General features: G+C 45.4%; 3 protein-coding genes across 8 annotated transcripts in view; 2 read left to right on the top strand and 1 right to left on the bottom strand.

Annotated features, from left to right (window-relative positions):
* Positions 1 to 10,532: 10,532 nt before the first annotated feature.
* On the top strand, positions 10,533 to 12,779 carry pde6hb (phosphodiesterase 6H, cGMP-specific, cone, gamma, paralog b). The gene is made up of 3 exons (XM_084036905.1): positions 10,533 to 10,637; positions 11,651 to 11,808; positions 11,899 to 12,779. The coding sequence occupies exons 2-3, from the start codon at positions 11,666 to 11,668 to the stop codon at positions 12,014 to 12,016; spliced, it is 261 nt and encodes an 86-aa protein (XP_083893031.1). The 5' UTR covers positions 10,533 to 10,637; positions 11,651 to 11,665; the 3' UTR covers positions 12,017 to 12,779.
* Positions 12,780 to 14,389: 1,610 nt separating this feature from the next.
* Positions 14,390 to 17,792, top strand: LOC311031302 (G-protein coupled receptor family C group 5 member D). Of its 2 annotated transcripts, none has more exons than XM_084037534.1 (4): positions 14,390 to 14,648; positions 15,311 to 16,462; positions 17,092 to 17,147; positions 17,313 to 17,792. In XM_084037534.1, the coding sequence occupies exons 2-4, from the start codon at positions 15,358 to 15,360 to the stop codon at positions 17,388 to 17,390; spliced, it is 1,239 nt and encodes a 412-aa protein (XP_083893660.1). In that variant the 5' UTR covers positions 14,390 to 14,648; positions 15,311 to 15,357; the 3' UTR covers positions 17,391 to 17,792. The 2 variants fall into 2 exon arrangements, with proteins under 2 accessions (XP_083893660.1, XP_083893659.1); XM_084037533.1 differs by having other exon boundaries at positions 14,390 to 14,652; positions 15,314 to 16,462.
* Positions 17,793 to 18,770: 978 nt separating this feature from the next.
* The window catches only part of LOC311031298 (RNA binding protein fox-1 homolog 2-like), a 41,574-nt gene continuing 38,174 nt past the window's right edge, over positions 18,771 to 22,170 (bottom strand). For 2 of the 5 annotated variants that reach the window (XM_084037525.1, XM_084037524.1), the window contains exon 13: positions 18,908 to 22,148. In XM_084037525.1, the coding sequence (XP_083893651.1) occupies positions 22,104 to 22,148 (45 nt within the window). In that variant the 3' untranslated portion in view covers positions 18,908 to 22,103. Of the gene's footprint in view, positions 22,149 to 22,170 lie in introns of all 5 variants that reach the window. The other 3 variants (XM_084037527.1, XM_084037526.1, XM_084037523.1) reach the window with 3 other exon arrangements.

The raw sequence follows: 22,170 nt of genomic DNA, 5'->3' as shown, positions 1-22,170 counted from the left end.
TGCTTTGAGTTTGTGTGTCTGCCCCCTTGTGGTCAAAGAAAGAAGCTAGACATCACAGATACACAAATCATGGACTGTATGCCAAAAACCAAATCAATTAGAGGTTTTCATGGTGGAATATAACATGTCACGGTCTGCACCGACCTGTATTGGTATATTATAACGAAAGCTATTATGCATAAGCTGAGGCCTTAGAGGAGCCTCTATCCATACCTGTAGCTAAAGCCCACATCTTATTATTACGACGATGGCGAGGATTAGAAGTCCACGCTGAGAGCTCTAACCACTAAAAGCACAAACTTTATTCAAAGGCTCTGGTATGCGTGTAGTGAGGGTGTGGGCGTGAAACCATAGTGATCCGTCCTCGTTCACCCTCTCAGCCACAGTGACAGGCTGAGGAGGCAAGAAGAGGCTTTCACCTGCAACACTGCTCTGCTGAGCAACACTCATCTGCCCTCTACAGGTGTAAAAGAGTGCCTGCAGTATCCTGCAGTCTTTACTCTACTGTTTGTGTTTGCACTAGATGGATGGATGGACAGATTTGTCTTTTCCCATTGCTTCTGGTCTAATGGCTGCTTAAGTTCCTGTATTATTGCATCCTCTCCTTCCTCAGCAAATTAAAGAAGTAAGTAAGAACCTCGTGAGCAGGGGAGGTCTCGCGTTTTGCCATATTTCGGGTCCTCCACTCATTTGAAACCAACATATGAATGGATGTATTCATGCGAGTGCTACGTACACTTCAGTTCCCACAATTAGCTACATGAAAGCGTCTCCTCATGAATCCTCTTCGGAGACCATTCCTCAGAGCGTTTCCGTTTGTCTCTGGACTTCCAAGCTATTAAGCTCTACGAGAGCCTCGCTGTTAGTCCGTCTCTCTGGAGCTTCCGTGACCTCTCCCTGACTGCCTGAGAGCAGCTAAGACTGGTAATGAGATATTAGCCCTGACAGCGGGACAGGGGCGGAGGCAGAAAGTGCACTTCCCTCATCTCTTCTCCCGGCTTCTCTCTGAACATTTACCTCCCGTCACTGTCTTCGTTTTTCCCTTTCGTTGTTCTCCCTTCCCCTCGTATAGCTCCGTGTCTCTTCGTGTCTCGTCCTGACACCGTCGGTCTTTCTTCCACCATCCTTCGCTGCTGATGCCGTGTGTCGGACTCAAGTGAAGCCTCCACCTCGGCTCCACATGCCTGCAGCTCGAGGAGGCTGTCTAACTTTACTTTGGTGTGTTAGGAGACAAAATACACCGAAGTAGAGTTGTGTCAGAGATGTGGTACATAACGGAGGGCATCATTCATTTTTTGGAGCCATATTTTTCTTGCGTTTTTGGTAATTTCACACCTCTCTGTTTTGTGTGTGTTTGTGGTTGTTTTGTGTCTCTATTTGCATAATAATACAGAAATATTATTGGCAACCCCCAAAATAGACAGGAAGGCATATTCTACTTTATACAGCAGCACACTCTGATTTACATTGATTTACTGATTTTACTGTATTTAAGTGAAATATTAGTGTTGTGCAGCTGTAATATGAAGGACAAAAATGTGCAACATATCATATATTGGGTTGGAATTAGACGGCACAAAGTCCTGATTAAAAGGATCTATATCATATCTGGCCCCGACTCCCAGTGTGCTCTGAGGTCACACGGTTCATTCTCTGCTTTAAAAACTTCTCGGCGTGTCGCATCGAGGTTATTATCTCGCAGCCTCTCACAACGTATAGGATCTATAATGTGCATTCTTCGGCTTCCTGGGCTTTAATGACTGCCTGAGAGGCCGTCATGGCATCGCATTGTTACAGATGCTGTTAAGTATTAATGAGTACATTACTACTCTGTGGACTGGAAATGGGAAGCTTAGCTAGCCACGGGCGTATCCTGCCTTGTACAAAACAAAAACACACACACAGACACACACACACACACACACACACACACACACACACACACACACACACACACACACACACACACACACTGAATAATGAAGCTGAACAGATTGGGAATTTATGGGCTGCGACTGAAGACATAAACATATAAATAAGCATTAATCCTGTTCATTAACAGTATATCAAGTAGTGCGGCAAAAACAGGCAATGCGGGACACGGAAACGTGTGTGTGTGTGTGTGTGTGTGTGTGTGTGTGTGTTAAGATTGAGAGTCTTTTTTTTTTTAAACAAACACTAATTCAAACAGATGTTCCCATTAAAAGCTCTCAGGATGTTTAGGCAGTAAAGTAAGTCATTACTGCTTTTATTGATGATGCTAAACATAAATAGCGTCGACAGATCAGCTGACTCTTATTTCTCTCTATCATTTTAAAAATGATTATCATACAGTCAATATGTGGGTGTTCAGTCTTTTTCCTATTCATGTAACGTTTCTTTTCATTCCAGTCCAGAAATGAATGCAGCATTTATTAGGTGTGCAGGCAAAGAGCAAGGACAGACGTGCACAAAGAAGCATAAAAGAAGGAGAGAGTGAAACATGGCCGCGTGACACTGCAGCATGTAAGCTCACATCCTAATTTCCCCCCAGTGTGCAGAACCAGAGAGGGATGCCTCCACTCTGAATCACCTTTCGCTCCCTCATTTCTCCTCCATTCACCCCGCTTCCTTTTTCCTTTTATCGCTCCTTTCTGCACCCAAATCCATCCTCTATCTGCCCCTCTGCCCCCTCCTCTCCTGCCGGTTGCCTCACAGCTTTCTGCAGCACTATAGTGGACTGATTTGCACGCAACGCTTGAGATTGAGGTGATACGCAGGCGGCGAGGAATCTAATTACAGCACAAGCATCCATTCCTCCGACGTGTTACGCATGCCAACACACCGGGAGAGGCACACTGATCCCAGAGCAGGTTCCTCCTGTGTGCGTCGACATCAAAGCTGCATGTGCCTGCATTTGCATGTGTGTGATTAAATGATACGCCTGTGCTGCTGTGTGCCTGCATGTCAGTGCGTACTTCGCTTCCTGGCTTGCCTCAGCGTCTATTAACTGCGATTAATGCCACTGCTTCCAAGCTTGTGCGAGCGTCATCCACCTCCTCCATGCTGCCCTGTGTCACGTCAACGTCAGACTCTCTGATTTAGTGATATCCAATTAGTCTCTCCCTCGGAGGAGAAAGCGCCCGCCGCTCCAATCTAATAAGTGTCCTCCTTTAATACCAATGGAAGCCTCTAAAACCCAGATTACAGCCACTCCGCCGCTATCAAATGTGCTGCACCTCACTTTCACTGTTCAGGCTCCTCTGAACGCGGGCACCTCAAAGTGGTTTTTAAAAATGTTTTTATCTCTGAACACATCTTTGAGTCTGATCTCCTCCTCAGCATTATGTATCTATGTGTTTGTGTTTCTCCCCACGCCCCTCAGGGAGAAATCAATAAGGAGGAGAGCAGATTAAATATCCTTCATCTGTCACGGGGTCATGGTCAGGAAAAGGTTTAGAGGAAGACAAATAATGATGCTGCTATGTGTTCGGGCTGGATAAGAACTCTCCTCCTCTCTGCTCTTCATCATCATTCCTGATGAGACTCTCTCTCCGTTGTTTTGCCGTGTCAGGAATTTGATGAGGCACAATCATGTGCAGAAAGATATGTTTCTGTCTGTTGTCGGGCTGAATTCTTCTTTTCACTTCATTTTCCAGCGTTGTGTTTTCAGTTGTAGTGGGCTACTTTAAAAAAATGATAATAGTGGTTATGTGTAGTTATAACTTGCCTCACTTCTGCCTTTAATTTAGATTTATTTCACTTCTCCTAATGTGACTGCAGCTAATGTCCACTGTGAACAAGTTGTAACAGTATTGAAAAGACTATTTAGGGAGCTAATTTAGCATCATGCATCTATTGTAACACTCATGATCAGGATCAAATTCCAAATTGTTTTTTATTCCATCCGTACTTTTCCCCTGATCAAAACTCTGGTTACTCTGCTAGCAGCGGATAATGTCGCCTCGAGCTGCTGGCCTCAAGCAGAGATCAGAGGTCCGCTAACTCATTTCTTTCTGAAAGATTGTTTTCATTTCCAAATGCGACTGTTTGAAACGCAAGATTATACGTGTCGACGGTGCATGATTGAATAGAAAACGTTCAAACATCCACTTCACATCTAGCGTCAAAACCAAGGTCACGTCTGCTCCCCTGCACGCCGTCTGCATTCAACTCCAGCCAATGATATTCTCTCTCTCTCACAGAGATCAAGACCAATCGTCCTACATGTCGGACCACAAATCAGTTCCACCTACGCATACGGCGTTTCAACGCAACATTGTACAACCAGTGAGGAGAAGAAATTCGTCCTTGCTTTCATTATTTCTGATTCATACAACATCAAAGCCAAGGTCGGTGTTCAACACACAGTATTCAGCAGCAACATGGATCTCAATGTTTATTCTGCTGTTTTATATTCTGACTTTGCTTTTTATGGCTGCAGGGTAGAGAAGTTGTCCGCTGCCTACTTCCTTTCCCTGAGCACAATGTTTTCATTCCTGCCTCGGATGAAATATGGCATATTAATAATTGCACACCCACACGCTTGCTGCTGCACATGAAGCTCACAGCTCTCGGTCTGCCAGGCGTAAAATAACAGGATTTTATGGCAGACGGGCCCTCGCTGCGACACTTCTGTGACAAGTTCTGCATTTCTGCAGCGCAATCCCAATTTTAAGAGACTCACTTCAGAGTTCCAGAAGAACATGGGGATGGCAAAGTGCCAGCCAGGGTCCAGCACTCTCACTGTTTGGACAATGAGCTCTCCTTGCCTACAAGGATCAGAAGGTAAGGTATATATAAAGATAAATAGACGTCTTCTCTACAGATTTGCTGTATTCTATGGACAGAAATGATATAAAAGGAATAAATAAAAGTGTCATTGTCATTCAGCAACTCTGCAGGAAGAAGAAGAGACTTAAACAGTCTCAAATGTTTGGAGAAAATACTCGTGACGACAAACAACGTAAGCCTATGAGACAAGATTCAGGTCAATCTGTCCTTTGCAGAATTCTTCCCAGTGTCCAATTAGTTCGGCACGCCGGCTTCTTAAAGTCTTACATAACGCCGACACACAAAGGAAAATGCCCAGCATCCCTGGAAAGAGACCAAAACCAGAAATAGATACATGCAGTAACAATAAAAAGGTCCATGTATTACTGCGGTCAAATATGTGTCTATATTGGAAGGTGAAACTGGGCAAATAAAACCACCAGTTACTGAAAGCAGCACACAGATAAGACCAGCAGCTTCATTCAAATGCAGAGAAATGTGAAGGAATTATACTGCAATAATTAAAAAAGAACAAAATCATATTAATCAAACAGAAAATGAATATATTTACTAAAGGCAAATCCGTATATATAAAAAGACATTGGCAAGTTGCTATGAAAGTAAAAGATTTAGGCTAAAACTGAAGGGATTTTGCACTTCAAAGCCTGAAGAAGCGTGGCAGATAGGAAATGGAAATGCATAATGTGTTTGCATGAATGAGTAAAATCATTAGTTGCATTTGAAGTGAATTTCTGGAAACCATGCTGGGGGATTTCAATGGAGAGGGAGAGGGGAGGCCTGTGAATATGGACCGTACTGGAATTAAAATGACTTATGTAAAATACAAAGCAGGGTTGTTGAGATTCTAATATCTAATATTAATGCGACAGAAACAGCCATGATCTCTTCGTGAATAATGCATGCAGCCCATCTGAAAGCAGCTTCAGAGCGGCCTGATTTAGAGAGGTGGCGGATGAACCAGATAGGTACAAATATAAAATAATAAAATAGAATAAAGAAGATTGTGTCATCAAGAACGTAACAAACATCACAGCTCTGTCGGGTCTCAAGATGATAGGAGTGGCTCTTTGTTTCAGAGTTGCACAACCAACCAAAGACGAAGTGTGGCCTCACTGTTTAGTCTGCAGCATCAGGAGGAGATCCAGTCTCATGTGGTTCAGGTGGCGACGGTGTCCATGGTGTGCAACAGGAGCCTCATCTGAATCCCATGCAGTGTTACATACTCTAACTGTTTATGTAGTGTGCATGCATGTGGCCACAAGTCGGATAGAAAAGTGTGCACAATGGTTCCCAAGCAGGGGGCAGCCTACTCCTTCTATTGTCAGCAGTAGAGCTCAGAGGAACGATGATTTAAGTGGCTTTGAAGAAGAACAAATACAGATTGAGAGTGTGAAAATGAGTACGCTTGAGAAAGTGAAACAGTTGCTAAAAGGTAATGGATACATGTTTGAAATGAAGCTAAAAGTAATGGATGAATGATTCAAATATTTGTTAAAAGGGATTAAACTGTTGAAAAAGTTATGAATAAACAGACTATGACATACCGGTACATGTAAATAATATTAGCTGAAGTTTAAATATTAGCTAAAAGTAATGAATAAACAGTTGAACTAGTTAGCTAAAACTAAGCTAATGGATAAACAGTTGAACTAGTTAGCTAAAACTAAGCTAATGGATAAACAGTTGAACTAGTTAGCTAAAACTAAGCTAATGGATAAACAGTTGAACTAGTTAGCTAAAGCTAAGCTAATAGATAAACAGTTGAACTAGTTAGCTAAAGCTAAGCTAATAGATAAACAGTTGAACTAGTTAGCTAAAACTAAGCTAATGAATAAACAGTTGGACTATTAACTAAACGAGATTATTATACCGGTAGCCTACTCTTAAAATAGTTAGCTAAAATGATAGCTAATAGCTGAATAAATTGTCAGGCTAATCACTAAAAGAAATGGATACATGGTTGAAATTTAAGCTAAAAGTAAACAGTTGAAATAGTTAGCCCAAATGATTAAATATATTAACGGTTGAAAGATTAGCTAAAAGAAATGGATGGCTGAAACTTCTGCCAGTAGTAGGATGAAATTGAACTGAATGCAACCTGAACCCTGACAGCTCAACTTTATGACATTTTTGAATGAAGTTAAAAGAACACATCGGGAACATGAATGGTGGTGTGAGGTGAGGGGCTACTTGAGAATCTGTGGGCGAACATCTGAAGAAAAAGACAAAAAAGGAGCCGCTGATTGGTGTACGTGCAGCGTTGAAGTCAGAGGTCAGCAATGCCGTCAAAGCCCCGTCAGCGTTGGGATTAGGAAGAGTCAAAGCAGGCTCAATGTGATCTGCTGCACATCGCTCTCTGGATGGACCGACATGTCAAAACCACAAGACCTCGTATTTACCAGCAAAGCAGACAGTCTGAGCTCATTGCCCCACATGGAGCAGACGTGTTAGGATACATGTGGTTCATGCACAAGACTATTATTACACATGTGCTGATTATAGAAACTGATATTTGAACACTCACCCCTTGAAGACGTGAAAGGTTGTAGTTCCAACGGTGACACCTTTTCATGTTAAAGATCTTGAATCCAGCAGGAGCCTATGCTGCTGTATTTTCTCCAATATGGCTAAATACTTGCAGAAATATGAGTGTGTGGAACGTACAGTCTCTCTCCACTTATAATGTCGGACAGTTAACCTTATTAAAAGCAAATTTATTCAATCCTACTGAAACCACAAGCCAGGCTCACACGATAGATGGGTCATTATTTAGCCATATAAAGCGGCAGCAATTTATTTCACCCTCAGTGGGAGAAGAGAAGACTGGCAGCTGAGTGAATGTTTGTGTTTCTGGTGTCTTTTCTCTAATCTTCAATAACCTAAATACTATCTTAAAAAAAAACCCCCAGCTGACAAACAGTTTGTGCTGCTCGTCATGTTTTCCTATTTTTGGGAAGATGGCTGGACACAAAGCATCTGAGTCTAAAGTGACAGTAGAGACTGTGGTTCAGTCCTGTCTAGACCATTTTTGATATATATATAAAACATTAAAAAAGGTGCATTCATATGCCGAGAATAGTCGCTCCTGGTCTCTTTGAGCTTTTTTTGCTGAGTGGGGAGCAAAGCAAAACCTCCATACATCACATGTAGCCTAGTGTATGGCTGCACTGTATATGGTGGAGCTCATACAGGCCAGAGGGCCGGGACGTAAAAAGAGTATGGTTTCCTCAGAACACACACACACACACACACACACACACACACACACACACACACACACACACACACACACACACACACACACACACACACACACACACACACACACACACACACACACACACAAATTCATAAGCTTCATGAAAGACCAGATTTGTCAGTTGAAATACTTTGCTGATGTTTGACAAGCTTTAAAATGCTAACGTATACACACCTAAACACACACACACACACACAGCGTCTTATTGTTGCCCCAGTGCTATTTTCCAGTAGTGAGCCCCTTCGTTAGTCTAATTAGTAAGTATTAGCCTGTTCCAGGCAGACATAAGAAGGATGGGGCCCAAAGATTGACATATTGACCACAGACAAGTCAACATCACACAGGGTCGCAGTTCAGTTCATCGTTATTACTAAGGAGCGTTTTGCTAATTATCTGACGTGTGTTGACTGTCACTGACAGCAGCATTCCTGGGGACATTTTTCAGGCAAATACAATATGTGTGATGTGATTATGTTGATTACCAAACAGGCCTGGTGTGCACTGTGGTTGCCCTACCAACAGACTGGTAATCCATAGTTTACGTTACATCTTGCAGACCATGTCCTCAAAGAGGCCGACTTCCTCCTCGCTCCAGCCCACATAGCCTTCTGTTAAATAGGCTTAGTCATCGTGTTGTCCTGCTTTAGGAGCAGGTGCCAATGTTGCCCTCAATACCTCAGGAGATTAAAGTGCAGCATATGATTGACCTCGCGTGTAGCTTTCATTCTATATTCATCTCTGAAAACTACTTGATTTTCATCATTATTCTAAAAACCCAGATACTCTCTAATTGTCATTTAGTGGCTTCCATTTCCAGTTGAGTTCATCGCCCAATCATCCACAACTCCCTGCTCACTATCTATGTAGAGGAATAGCTATATAATGAGCTCAGCAATATGAAAAAACACCAAGCACACAAAGCACACATTTAAAATGTACCAGATCAGTGGCGGCTGCAGGACCAGCCATAATAAAAACATGTATGTTTGTAATAAATTCATATTGTAAGCTAATTTGTTGTGATTTAAGTTGCCATGATAAGTGTAATTTCATAATTTCATCTAAGATGAATTGTGGGATATTGTGAGTATAATAATTCTCACTAAACACGGTGAAGTAGTGAGTGATTTCGGAGGCAGCCTTTCATGTTCCCCAGAGGATGAAACCTAATGACTTCTGTGATCTTATGAATTTTCAGTTAGCAATTGAGCATGCTAATATGCTAAAAACACACACGGTCAGCATTTTAGAAATTAAGAAAAGACACGAGGAACAGAAATCTGTAATGTCTGAAAAACGATAACAATGTCCCCTTACGTAACTTCCCATCAGCCCCCTGTGGTTGTGTTATGGCTTCTTCTCAGTACTTGTACCGCTTCCAAACCAGCTAATCTGGGCTCCTCCCTATAGATCAACATTTCCACACACACGGGCCAAGTCATCCTTTCGATCAGTGCTTCATAACAGCTTCGATGTCCTGCACTGAACAGGGAGGAACGTTTTAGTTTTACATCTGAAACCCTAAAGTCTACTGGTCTATGAAAGTCTCCAGGACCAAACCAGGTCCAGTAGAGTTGGACACTGGAGGAGGGAGAGGGGAGGGAGAGGGAGGTTGGGCGAGCAAAATGGAGGTTGGAGGAGTGAGAGGGAGGTTGAAGGAGGGAGAGGGAGTTTGGGGGAGGTTGGAGGGGGGAGAGGGAGGTTGGAGGATGGAGAGGGGAGGGAGGTTTGGGGAGCGAGAGGGAAGTTGGAGGAGGGAGAGGGAGTTTGGAGGAGGGAGAGGGAGTTTGGGGGAGGGAGAGGGAGGTTGGAGGATGGAGAGGGGAGGGAGGTTGGGGGAGAGAGAGGGAGGTTGGAGGAGGGAGAGGGAGTTTGGGGGAGGGAGAGGGAGGATGGAGAGGGGAGGGAGGTTGGGGGAGCGAGAGGGAGGTTGGGGGAGGGAGAGGGAGGATGGAGAGGGGAGGGAAGTTGGGGGAGGGAGAGGGAGGTTGGAGGAGGGAGAGGGAGGTCACCTGCAATTGTTGATACAACAATAACAACACTTTAAGGCGTCACTGGCTCAGCGACAAAACCTGATGAAGGCAATCATTTATCACTTTTCAAGCATTTAAAATGTCAAACATAGAACTTATATTAAAGATAAAAGAAGCTCGTTGATATAAGCTCCTTTTTAAAAATTGAATTCAAAGCCACAAGAAATTATGTTTTTGTATAAAATAATTGTAATGTGATAAGTTTGGCCACACGTGAAAACAGCCGCTCACATGGACCTGAAGCGTAAGCAGGCGTGCTAAGGGATAAGCCTGATCCTTCCAGACTGATCTTTGACACTGACCCAGCAGCTTGCACCGCCTCACAGGTAGGGAGGGCAGCGGGGTGAGGGTGGGAGGATGGGAACAAGGACAATTAGGAGTCAGGGGGGGAGGAGGAGGAGGAGGAGGCTGGCTTTGGTGGAGAAGTTTGACCTTTTCTGGTGCCCATGTGACTGGAAAGAGGAGGACGTGGGGATTAGAGATGAAGATATATAAAAGCAGGACACGGACGACACACACTTCACAAACTCTAGGACGAAGGTGGAGGCCTCTTGGGATATCTGTGACAACAGGTGAGGAGGACTGACGCACTACTTTGATTGAACAGCTTGTACGATGTCTCCGTGGTAACAGTAGCTATGTGTGGACTTCTCATAGATCAAATAAGTGGGGGATGTCTTTGATGGAGATATGCATTTCTGCACATTTCTGGATCTTCTACTTTGATGTTGCACTGTTAATAGCTATAAAAGGTGGATAAAAATGTAAGAAAGCGTAAGTTGAGGTTCAGAAATGCAACAGAAAGTAAGGCTCTAAAAAGGTCAAGTAGAGACTTGGTGTGTGTGTGTGTGTGTGTGTGTGTGTGTGTGTGTGTGTGTGTGTGTGTGTGTGTGTGTGTGTGTGTGTGTGTGTGTGTGTGTGTTTTCTAATGCGCCGTGCAAAGAGGATTGACTTGAGGGGCAACAGTCACAGCGACAGATGGCTGATAGCATGTCGGGCAGCGTCTCGGCGTACGACAGAGGGACATGAGTCGGCTCTGGGGAGACTTTACAACCCTCTCCACAGGAAATCTAGACCTGCTGCTGCTGCTGCTGCTGCAGGTGGCACAAAGGTTCGAGTCCCATAGCGTGCCGAAGCAGAGTGTTCTCCACTTTGTCAGATCGCCTTAACGTCATTAGCAGTGTCGGCAGGCAGAGGAAGTGGGGGTGAGAACAGCAGCTCAGACAGGATACTGAGATCAGGTTGGAGATGAGGATGAAGCAGGGATTTGTGTTTATGTAGGCGCATGCACAGAAAACCCAGAATAAATTCACTGATGATGCGAGGGCAATAGTTAATAATTCAGTCATCAGTATCTCCACATCGGCAGATGAACGTCTATGTTGAAGAGCTGATGGAAAAGTCTGTCCTGTTGTTCAAGAAGGGCAATTAGTGGGCTGGGGATCAGAGTGGGATTAGAGCTAATCCGGTTGTTTAAACTAATCTGCGTAATGTCCAGTGATTGGCATTGAGTGCAGGAGGGATTAGCGGAGGAGAAACAGACTGCGATCTCCACACTTTCTCAAAAACGTCCCCCGTTTTTCAGAGACCCTCAGCAGAAATGAACGCCAACCCCCCTGCAGGAAGCGCCCTGGCCCCTGGTGGAGCGGCGGGCCCCACCACACCCAAGAAGGGCCCGCCCAAGTTCAAGCAGAGGCAGACCCGTACATTCAAGAGCAAGGCCCCAAAGCCAGGACAGAAGGGGTAAACAAGACACAAACATTTCTACATTTTCTATCTATTTCTATCACGTGTGTTGAATCCAAACTGACCCGTTTGTTCTCTCTCCTCCAGCTTTGGCGACGACATCCCCGGCATGGAGGGCCTCGGCACAGACATCACAGTGGTGTGTCCATGGGAAGCCTTCGGCGACATGGAGCTCAGCGACTTGGCCAAATACGGCATCATCTAAACCTGCTGCCTCCTGCCTTCCTCGCCTGCCTGCACCTCCCCTCCGTCTGATCCTCTCCGCCCGAGCTCGGCACGCCACGATAAGACTGCCGGCGACCCCCCTAATGCCCTCTCGTCTATCTACCTCAGGCTTCCCTCCACTGAGTGGACGGGAAGCATAATAAGGTTGCTATTTTTATATGATTATATGATACTGTTTATAGTATATATATACTTGAAATGAGAAGACGAGAGAAAGAAGTCCACATACCTTGTCCCCATCATCCATCTATAATAGTCTTCTCCTATCTTGTCCTCCCTCCGTGTCGGGACTCCCCCCTCTCTCCCCCCTGCCACTCCTTACCCGCGGCAATGGACGCGAGCAAAACACTAGCATGGATTTGCTTCTAGCTGTCTATTAAAATGTAAATATTTTGTTCTCAGCGTTGAACCTTTTTGACCTCGTCTCCCGTCCTACCTTTTGTACTTCCTCCCGCTTTCATTATTACGCGTTGTATTTTCGACTCCTCGGGCACACACGTCACTGTGAACACCAAGGGATGCAAGGAGAGCGTGCGATATGGTGACGGCAAAAACCACAATGCACGTTCACGAGATCGTGGAGGATCAACTCCCTTCTATCCCATCTCTTTCTACTCGCTGCTTTGTGAACCCACGTCCCTGCGTAGACAACACAAAGACCTGTACTGTATGCTTTGTGTGGCCACGAACACCACAGCAGATGACCTGTCAACCGCTGCAGTAAAATGTGCATATTTTTAGTACTCATGTTGTCTCTTTTCTATTTTTTCTTCTGGAACACCTAATAAAAGATGAAAGACGCACAGCGGGCTTGAAATGAATCACGAGCAAAAAATATGTCAAACACAGGGAAACCAAAATAAGTAATAAGGACCTCCTGAGAAACAAAATCTCTCTAATGTTTCCCGGCAACCTCCTCACTCAAATCGATGACATTTCCTTCTGGCTATAACTTCAACGCTGTCTGAGTACATCTAATAATAATTACCGCTCATTTTAAGGCTTCCTGAAATCATCACACCGTGAGTAACTGAAAACAAAAAACGACTGTATATTAACATGAATATACCTACATAGCACATAGCTATTGTATATTAACACGAATATACCTACATAGCTACTGTATATTAACATGAATATACAGAGCTACTGTATATTAACAAGTGTGTACAGACATTTTATCAGCTCTCTGCGGCTGCATTTAAAAATAGACAAACATCAGCTTGCTAGCACTGAATTTTGAAGCTTTTACGGGTTTTAAAAAGGGGGCTGCTAACGTCTTCACAGCCTCGTTGTGTTTAAATACTTGCGTTCACGTGACCATGGTATAGTTTGTTTATAGCCTAATCTTTTTTACTTCTGGCAATTGCATACATGCTTCAAAAATCGGTTTATTTCCTGCAGTAATCCCAAATCTAACGGTAAAATGAATCCCATTGAAGGAGCGAGATGCTAACTTCCTGGTCTGTCAACAAAAATCCGTCTGCAGATCTCTGTTTGGTTGTGACCCAAAGAAATGGCTACCACATGTCATGGTGTTCGAGGTATTTTTCTTAAATTGTCAACTTCATGGTGCCAGAGGAAACGTCAGAGGGTCACATAAGTCAGTAGGATTCATCATGTGGGGACCATGAATGTCCATACAAGAACATTTCCCAGACACTCAGGTTGCCATGGTATTCCCCTTTGAAAAATAACGATCTGCTATCAGCAGTGACTTATAATCAGTATCGGTACGTTCCCCGTCTCCACCCGCCCTAATGACGGCTACGAGGCGTTATGTGGGAGAACTAAACCCATGATGTCATGTTTGAATTCCTCTGGCAGTAGACGACCCCTCAGGGAGACTTCAGGTCTGAAATGTTCAGTAGAGACATTAACGTCGTTACACACTCAGGCAGATGTACTGTACGTGAATACATTCTGCTGCTGCAGCAAACAAGGATAGCATGGCGTGGGTTTGTGGCTTAACAGTTGAAGATTTACTTAGAATTGGAGCCGGACACACCCTGCTAACGCCGTGCCTGTACGGGCACGAGTCGAGGCGTTACGTATGGACTTGTGTGAAAGGCAACAGTCGAAAGTCTTGACGCAACTCCCCCCGCGGCTAACTCACAGCTTCCAAATGTTGTTGCTGTGATTTACCAGTAACCAAGGCGACCGCCGGCCCTGTTCTGTATGGGATGCGTCAGTCGGACTCACCTGAACTCCCTTACACACACACACACACACACACGAGAGGAGGGATGCAAATTGTTATGGGAAACGGATCCATGAGGAGGGAGGCGTGGACGCTCCCTCCTCCTCGTCATCATCACCTCCAGGTGTGTGAGCCCCTCCTTCAGTGTGAGGGAGCGACACGGAGACACAGGAGGGGTCTGACAGGAAGGTATGTGCAGGGGTGTGGGTTTCTACCGCTCTCACCATACCTGTTGCTTGGAGGTGAAATCCATCTGGTGTCTTCAGACCTCAGCGAGCGCTCCTCCTGTTCCCCCGGGCTGGCAGAGGTATGGGAACGTCATCGGGATAGGAGGCGCGTTTATTGCAGCAGCTACATTTGAAATCAAGACTTCTTTGGGAGTGTTCTCTCGCATCCTGAAGGATTAAAAAAGGTAAGTTCCACTGTTTTTTACGAAAAGGCTTGTTCCAGGTTTGGAGATGAGGTGTGGCTTTGATGGTTTGACTCATAGTCATCAAACATCTACAGCGTTATGATCCTTAAAAAAATGGCATCAATAGGTGGATTCCTTTGTGTTAAAATGGAAGTGGTGTGCTTTCACTGTATGATCTGACCAATCATACAAACGTTGAGCGTCTGGCTCGTATTTATTGAGTGATGATCCTCATAAAGGTCATTTGAGTCACTGAAACAATGGCTCTGTTGCAGGCAGGAGGAAGTAGCACTCAGCTATCAGGGGTGAAGATCTCTCGCCTCTAATCTGTTCCGCATAGAACCCCTGTGGTTAGCGTGTATCCCTGCCTGCCGCTGGCAGCTTTATGAGCTGATCCAGCATACTTACCTTTCCTGCCTCACCTCTGTGCTGCAGTTGTTTTTCCTCCTCGATTTAACACACTCCTCGGCCTTGTTCTGGCATGTTGATGCACTCCCTCCTCCCTCCTCCCGCACTCTCGCTGTCAAACCTGCTCTCCCCTTTTTTCCTTTCCACGCCGTGACCCCTGTGTCACCCCGTCTGCCATTACATCCTGCTCGTTTTTGCACCTGAGGAAACGTCCCACTCGATGTCGCTGAAAGATTTTGTGCTTTTTGTCTCAGGAGGAAAGAGTTTCCATATCAACGAAGAGTGGGTTAGTAACGTGAACATGGCCTTGCTGTTCCCCCTCCTCCTCGTCCTCGTCGTCCCTCTCACCTGTCTATGCCAGTCAACCAACAGCAGCTCAGTCAACACCACCACCACCACGTCCTCTCCTCCTTCAAATGGTACCACCCTGAGAGGCGTGCCCGGCTGTGGCAGAGCCCTGGACCCCATCTACAGGTACCTGTGTGACCGGCGGGCAGCGTGGGGGATTGTCCTGGAGACCCTGGCCTCTTCAGGCTTCCTGTTCAGCATGGGTCTCCTCCTGGGCCTGCTGCTCTGGTCCCTGTGGATCTGCGTTAAGTCAAGGAACCAGCGCAGCAGCATCGGCGGCACGTTGGCTTGCATGTCCATGTTCTTGTTGGCCACAGCTGGGATCTTTGCCATCACCTTCTCCTTCATCATCCGCCTCACCCCTCAGAGCTGCCCCACCAGGCTCTTCCTCTTCAGCGTGCTCTTCGCCCTGGCCTTCTCCTGCCTGCTGGCCCGCTGTCTCGCTCTGCTGGGCTTCGCAGCGGCCCGGGGCTGGGGAGAGCCCGCCCTGGCCCTGGGGCTCGCCGCCGTGCAGGTCATCATCTCCACCCAGTGGCTGATCGTCGTGCTGGTCCGGGACAAGAAGCCCTGCGAGTACAGCGCCGAGGAATTTGTCATGCTGCAGATCTACGTGCTGTGCCTGCTGGCAATCAGCTTGATCCTGTCGCTGCACTTCCTGTACCGCTGCTGCTTCACATACAGCTACAGCTACACGGGGGCCGTCCGCCAGCAGAGCCAAGCACAGGCCGCGCTGCTCTTCATCACGCTGCTGCTCACCGCCTGCATCTGGGTGGTGTGGATCACCATGCTCGTCAGGGGGAACCCCGAGGTGGGCCGCCGGCCGCAATGGGACGACCCGGTGCTCTGCATCGCCTTGGTGTCAAATGGCTGGGTGTTACTGATGGGGCACGGGCTGTCCCAGATCGCCTTCTTCTGCAGGGGCGAGGCCAAGTCCAAGGATATCCCTCTGAGCTTCGCAGGCTGGACCAGCCACAACGCTGATATCCCAGGACTGGCCAGCCCGAAGGAAGGGAAAGAAAACGGGAGCTTTGAAAGCGACGTCGGTGACACCAGAAGAGGTGAGACGCTGTCCTTGTTGCTTAGCAGCCAACCGAGACGCAGGGTTTAAAGGATTACAGGCTGCAACTAACGATTATATTCTCAGTCGATGAATCAATTCATTTTAATTTAGTGTATAAAATGTAAGAACACAGGATAAAATCTGATGGACAAATAACTGATTTTTGATCATTATGATAATAAAGAGTTTGGGATTAATTTAGACTGATTTATTTTTATTATTATTATAAATAATAATAATAATAATAATAATATCACCTCATGGAATAAAGTTACTTTATCACTCATGATACAAAAAATTGGCAAAATTATGACAAACAGACACGTATCTTGATACAATTATAAACCAACTTGTAGCCATTTTTCCATTGAGTTAATGACTATAAAACAAGACAAAATGTTGCCACTATTATGGATAAACAGTAAATATACTGACTAATGTCAGTTACACAGCAATATCTAGTTTTCTGACATTATTGGTCATACCAGACCAAGAAGGGCTGCAGCAACAAAACCCTCCAGTGTATTAAATCCAGACCTCTTGCTCTGTTTTACTTATGAATGTAATTTTTCTTACGGTCTTCAACATGAACATTAATAGCTAACTGTATCACGGGTCTCCCTCCAGGCAGGAGGACCAAACAGTCGCTGCGATCCCCCTACGAGTCTGGATTCTCCGTGACCGTGAGTAATGACCATTAGGATTCACAATCGGACTCAATTAAGCACCGTGACCTTTCACTACTCGAGGCCCTCACAGCCCGATCCCACCATGAGGTTAATGAAAGCAGCTTATCACGCGTATTAACATCACTGGCATGACCAATGTGTGATTTCCGTGTGTTTCAGGAAATCGATCCTGACAAAGATTACACCATCCCTCGCCCTCAGACCACCAACTACCTGGAGCCTTATGACGAATACTGATTAACGTCTCTTTAACTGATCCACGACACCAACCAACACTGTGGGGGATCCAACCCGTGCACTCATCTTTCCTCACGTTCTTGTGTAAAAATGTAAATATTTCCACGTTAAGTGTTATAAGAGTTGTTATTGCATTTGTGCCAGAAGGATGTGAAAGCCTGGGCAGAATGACTCATCTGCTGGAGTTTCACCACGGAGGCTGGACGGGTCCAGAGAGTCCAGCTCTCCTTCTGGTGGGAAATCCACATCACAAATGCTTAGTAGTGTTGTGTCTTTATGATGCTGTATGTGTGTGTGTGTGAGATGGTATATAATAAGCCTGAGGCGATGGAGGAGGCGTGAAACGGTCTCTGTGATGATGCCAATCTGCTGAGCAGAGCCTCTGAGCGGTAGAGAGGAGGGAGGGAGGGAGATTAGACCAGACGGGAGGACAGGATACCCATCAGCACCGCGGTCCACGGCTGATCAACGTCAAGTTGCTTCTCGGTTCTGTTGGTGCTGCTGCACCCAAAACAATGGACTCCAGCAACACAAACACATGCCGGCGTTCCCAATAAAAAGGTCCATCTATAAATGAGCCGTTCTGTCATATTCTCCACCCTTTGTGTCTCCCACTCACAAGCTGCACAGATGGCACACACCAAACACTCAGCCAGCTCCACCACGCTTCAACCACCAGGGGGCACTGTCTAGACACGCCAAAACAATACCAGGAAGCAGTGACTGAAACAGTGTCTGAAAGGAAAGGCTTTTAGCATTGGCAGCAGCACTATACCACGTCATAATATCTGCCTATGATGTCATTTACACCACAAAGAATACATAGATATATTTAAATCAGACGACAGCAATAGTTCCAGTCTGTTATGCGGCCTGTATAGTGACTGCAGACCACAAAAAGGTCATTCCTCACTTCAGCAGATGCTTCACACACTCCCTCCCTCTTATCACACGGCCTTCAGTCTATTCTTCCAACTGGCACAACTTCAATTACTCAGAGCGCACACGCCATCAAATTGGCAATTGGCCTCTTGTGCATTAGAGCAATTAGCAGGGATATGAGGCTTCCCGCCACATCCAGCCCATTTACGGACATTAACTCCAGATGCAATTAAAGATTGTTCCAGATTGTCCCTCCCGGCAGCAATGAGAAAGTTGGAGGTGACGGCAGAGCTTATCACGCAGTAGATTTTGGTCAGCAACAGCCGAGCGGCTTTAATCGCTCCATCAATCATCAGACTCACGTTGGCTGCGGAGGAAAAGTTCGCACACAGTTGGAGAAGTGATTTCGTGGTTAGCCTCCAATCAAAAGGTTGCAACTTGCCTCGCGACTTGCTGCACGGTGTTTAATCCCAAACAGCTCTATCTCCTCTGGGTGCCCATTCAGAGCCGCCTCTCCAGCTGATTGGATAACCTCCTCCCAGCCAAACAACGATAAATAACACCACCTGATAATAATAAGCATTCACAGACCAGGATAAAAACCAAACAGTTTATTTATTATATACATTCAATAATAATGAAGAGAATAAACAGAAGGCAGACACAAGAATGGCAAAACAAAAACATCGTGAGAAAATACATGTCACTGAAAAAAAAATCACTTGGATAAATGAGGTTTTAAGAGCATGTGACATAAAAAAAAAATCCATGCAATTCAAACTCATTTATGAAATCCCTGTACAAAAAAAAAAAAAAACTCCCACTGGGTTGACTTGAGCACAGTGCAGGGGAGTCGGCGGCCGAGGAGAACGTATATTTCTGCAGCCTCCCGAAAAAGATTTACTCCCGTTAGACAAAACGAGCGAAGGCAACCGGTAGGAGGCGCTGCAGCTGCGGCGCTCAGTAAGGACGGCGACGCTCTGTAGCAGCTGATGCCGGATCACCAGCCTCATCTCTGCCAGCAACTTCCCATCTTAAAGCAGAATCATCACCGGGTGGAGCCCATGTACGTTTTGAATATTTATTTTACTTTCATTATAAAAGCAAAACCTGCAGGGGTTCCAGACCTCCCAAATCAAACACATCCGATATGGCTGATGATTACCACAGCAACTACAGAGACACCTCCTCCTCCCTCCTCTACCGACCTTTACTGGGATCACTCCTGTCACCCAGCATCACATAACATCCCAGTTCTTTCCTCCTGCTGCTATGTAAACACCCCCATCCTCCTCCTCCTCATCTTCCTCCTCCAGCACTATGATTTGAATTCATGCACGAATAAAAAAACTGACTGACACCCTTCCTCTCTCACAAAAGCATGCATAGCAACACTTCTGCTAATACTTGTAAGGAATAATAAGACAAAAAAAAAAAAAAAAAAAAAGGAGGTAATGCGCGTCAAAAATACTCATTGGACCTACTGCACACAGTTTCCACAATCATACAAAACAACATGACCCCCACCTGGCAGCGTCCGCTCCGCCCTGAGCGCACTGTGCCCCCTGAAAACATTAAAAAAAAGAAAAGACAGCAGGGGATGTTGTTATCCTGTCAGCTAATGATTAATGGCTCAGCGTCTCACCTTCACCATCACAGCCACAAAGTCCCTCCACTAACCGCCCACTCACTTCATTGTTCAGGGAAGGTGACCCGCTGGGCCCACATCGCGTGGCTGTTTCCCTCCCGTTACCTTGCCTGGAATTTGGCCATAACGGCAAATGTAATTCAAAATCTCCGCTCCTTTCGTTCTGCATATCCCTCATGACTCCATCTGCTCTGATGTCCCTGGTCTGCAGCAGCCACAGCGTTTCATGTGTTGACTTACAATTCAATGGCGTATGGATTGAATTCTTTTCAACCTTTTTTTTTTTATATATATATTTGTGGGACAGAATCCCCCAAATTGCTGCTCTCTGTCTTTCTGTAGATGTTGCTTCAATGGCATTTCCCAGGGTGCCGTTTCTGTACTGAAAAATACAGCTTCAACCCACAGATTCAAAAAAAAAAATATAACAAAAGAAAAAAAAAGGCACAAAAGAAAAACAAAAATCAACCACATAACTAAGAAATACATCAGGACCAAAAAAATGTGCTTTCTTCAGAAAATCTTTGGAACCAAAAAGGCAACAAAAAATAGCAATAACAACATAGTGCGAGTATATGGAGATGTGGTACATGCGGGACAGAGGCCTGGTCTGGATATCATCTGTCTGCCAGTCTCATGAGGCCTTCACACGGACCGGTACGTGGAACTTTAAAACCATTCAGACCCAACAATCCATGGAGCAGAATGAAGGATTTAAAATTACAAAATGTTGTGGACATTTTCTAAAAATGAGGAATATAAATAGAAAGGGGATAAATTCTCATTACTTCGAGACTCCATTACATGATTGGATCTCTTTCTGTTTCCAATGTGTTCTAATCTGGGCTGCTCTGTCGGGATCTGCCGGGTTTCAGCGCACAGAGCAGCTCCGCCTGAAGCCTGGAGGCAGAAGCATCTCTATTGGCCAGGAGGGGATTCCCATTTGGCTGACTGGCATATGATTAGTTTCCCCCGAGTGGGTGTTCCTACTTCCGATCTGCTGAATCTAGATCGTTTGTGTTCTGTCCGACCCGTTCGTTCGCCGCATCGCTGCTGCAGCCCGAACGTCTGGCGGTTTAGGAGACGGGGAGGTTTTTTGAGGAACCGTGAGCAGGTCGAGGATTAGATGCACTGAATTCTCAGGACATTTATAGTATAGGGTCAGTTCAAACCGAGTCCACATCCATCTTAGTGTTGCAGGTACAGTAATACATGGAATATGTGTATGTCAGCAATACGGACAAATGACTCGACAGCCTCCACGTTATAAAGAGTGACATTTCTATGCAACTTCTTACCAATGGCAGCAAAACTAAATACAGTGAAGAAAAAAACTGAGGTAACGCAGAAAAGAAGTAACTTGTTTTCCTTGTCATTTGCACGCTAGTATTTCTTTAAACGTTTTTGTATTCTTGTGTTTCCTTTTAAATTCGTAGTGAAATGCTGGAAAATAACAAAAAAACATTTTTTTTTTCCATGCCGTGTTTGTCGTTACCAGGACAACAGTGGTTTGTCGGCCAGATGCTCCCAATTCCCTCCGGCTGAGCGTTCGGTATTCCAGCTTTACAAAACAACAAGAAGAATCCCGATGTCTTGTGTGTTGAGCGGCCCGAGCTTCATCATTATACCATGATGCTCAACCAGAGGGACGTCTCTTTACCTCAATGTAGTGTTTAAAAACAGAAGTACCTTGTATAAGTAATGCTGTGGTGTCATTCTGTGCAGGATAACGTAGAGGAAACCGTATATTGGTGTTGTTTGAAAGAGTGTATGTCTGATAAGGTTAGTGGATATACTCTAAGCTCAGAGACATACAGAAAAAAAACAAAAAACAGGAACAGCAGTCTCTCTCTCCTTCCAGATCCCGTAGTGTTTTAAAAACCGTCCTAAATTGTGCCCCGTAGTCCAAAGCAGCCGGCTCCAGCTTTCTACATGGGAGACACTCCGGCAGTTTTGTCATTTTGTTTCCGTGTCAGCGACAGACAGAGGAGCACAGAAACGGAGTTTGAGTTGATGATGTGGCAAATGACCTCCCTCGCCACGAAGAGAAAGAAAAACAAAAACACATGAGTTGTCACTATAGTCCGCCTGCAGAAAAGATGGAGGGGAGCTGCTGCCAAACAAAGGGCTTGAAAAAAAGGGTTTTGGAGCGATGTGAAATTCCTCGGGTGCGATTTGTGGTTTTAGTAAGGAGCAAACCTACTGTATCCTGCCCGGTATAAACTGGCCTGCAAGAGACAGAAGGGACAA

This window comes from Eutrigla gurnardus (assembly GCF_963514095.1).
Source record: "Eutrigla gurnardus genome assembly, chromosome: 20".
Lineage (NCBI taxonomy): Eukaryota > Metazoa > Chordata > Actinopteri > Perciformes > Triglidae > Eutrigla > Eutrigla gurnardus.
Note: the sequence above shows the minus strand (reverse complement) of the source record. Positions and strands in the feature narration are given on the sequence as shown.

What these genes read in the sequence shown, in the direction of transcription:
- pde6hb (XM_084036905.1), top strand. Translation starts at nt 11,666, where the DNA reads ATGAACGCCAACCCCCCTGCAGGAAGCGCCCTGGCCCCTGGTGGAGCG. An exon ending in CCAAAGCCAGGACAGAAGGG is followed by an intron (nt 11,809 to 11,898) that starts GTAAACAAGACA and finishes TCTCTCCTCCAG; the next exon opens with CTTTGGCGACGACATCCCCG.
- LOC311031302 (XM_084037534.1), top strand. Translation starts at nt 15,358, where the DNA reads ATGGCCTTGCTGTTCCCCCTCCTCCTCGTCCTCGTCGTCCCTCTCACC. An exon ending in CGTCGGTGACACCAGAAGAG is followed by an intron (nt 16,463 to 17,091) that starts GTGAGACGCTGT and finishes GTCTCCCTCCAG; the next exon opens with GCAGGAGGACCAAACAGTCG. An exon ending in AGTCTGGATTCTCCGTGACC is followed by an intron (nt 17,148 to 17,312) that starts GTGAGTAATGAC and finishes CGTGTGTTTCAG; the next exon opens with GAAATCGATCCTGACAAAGA.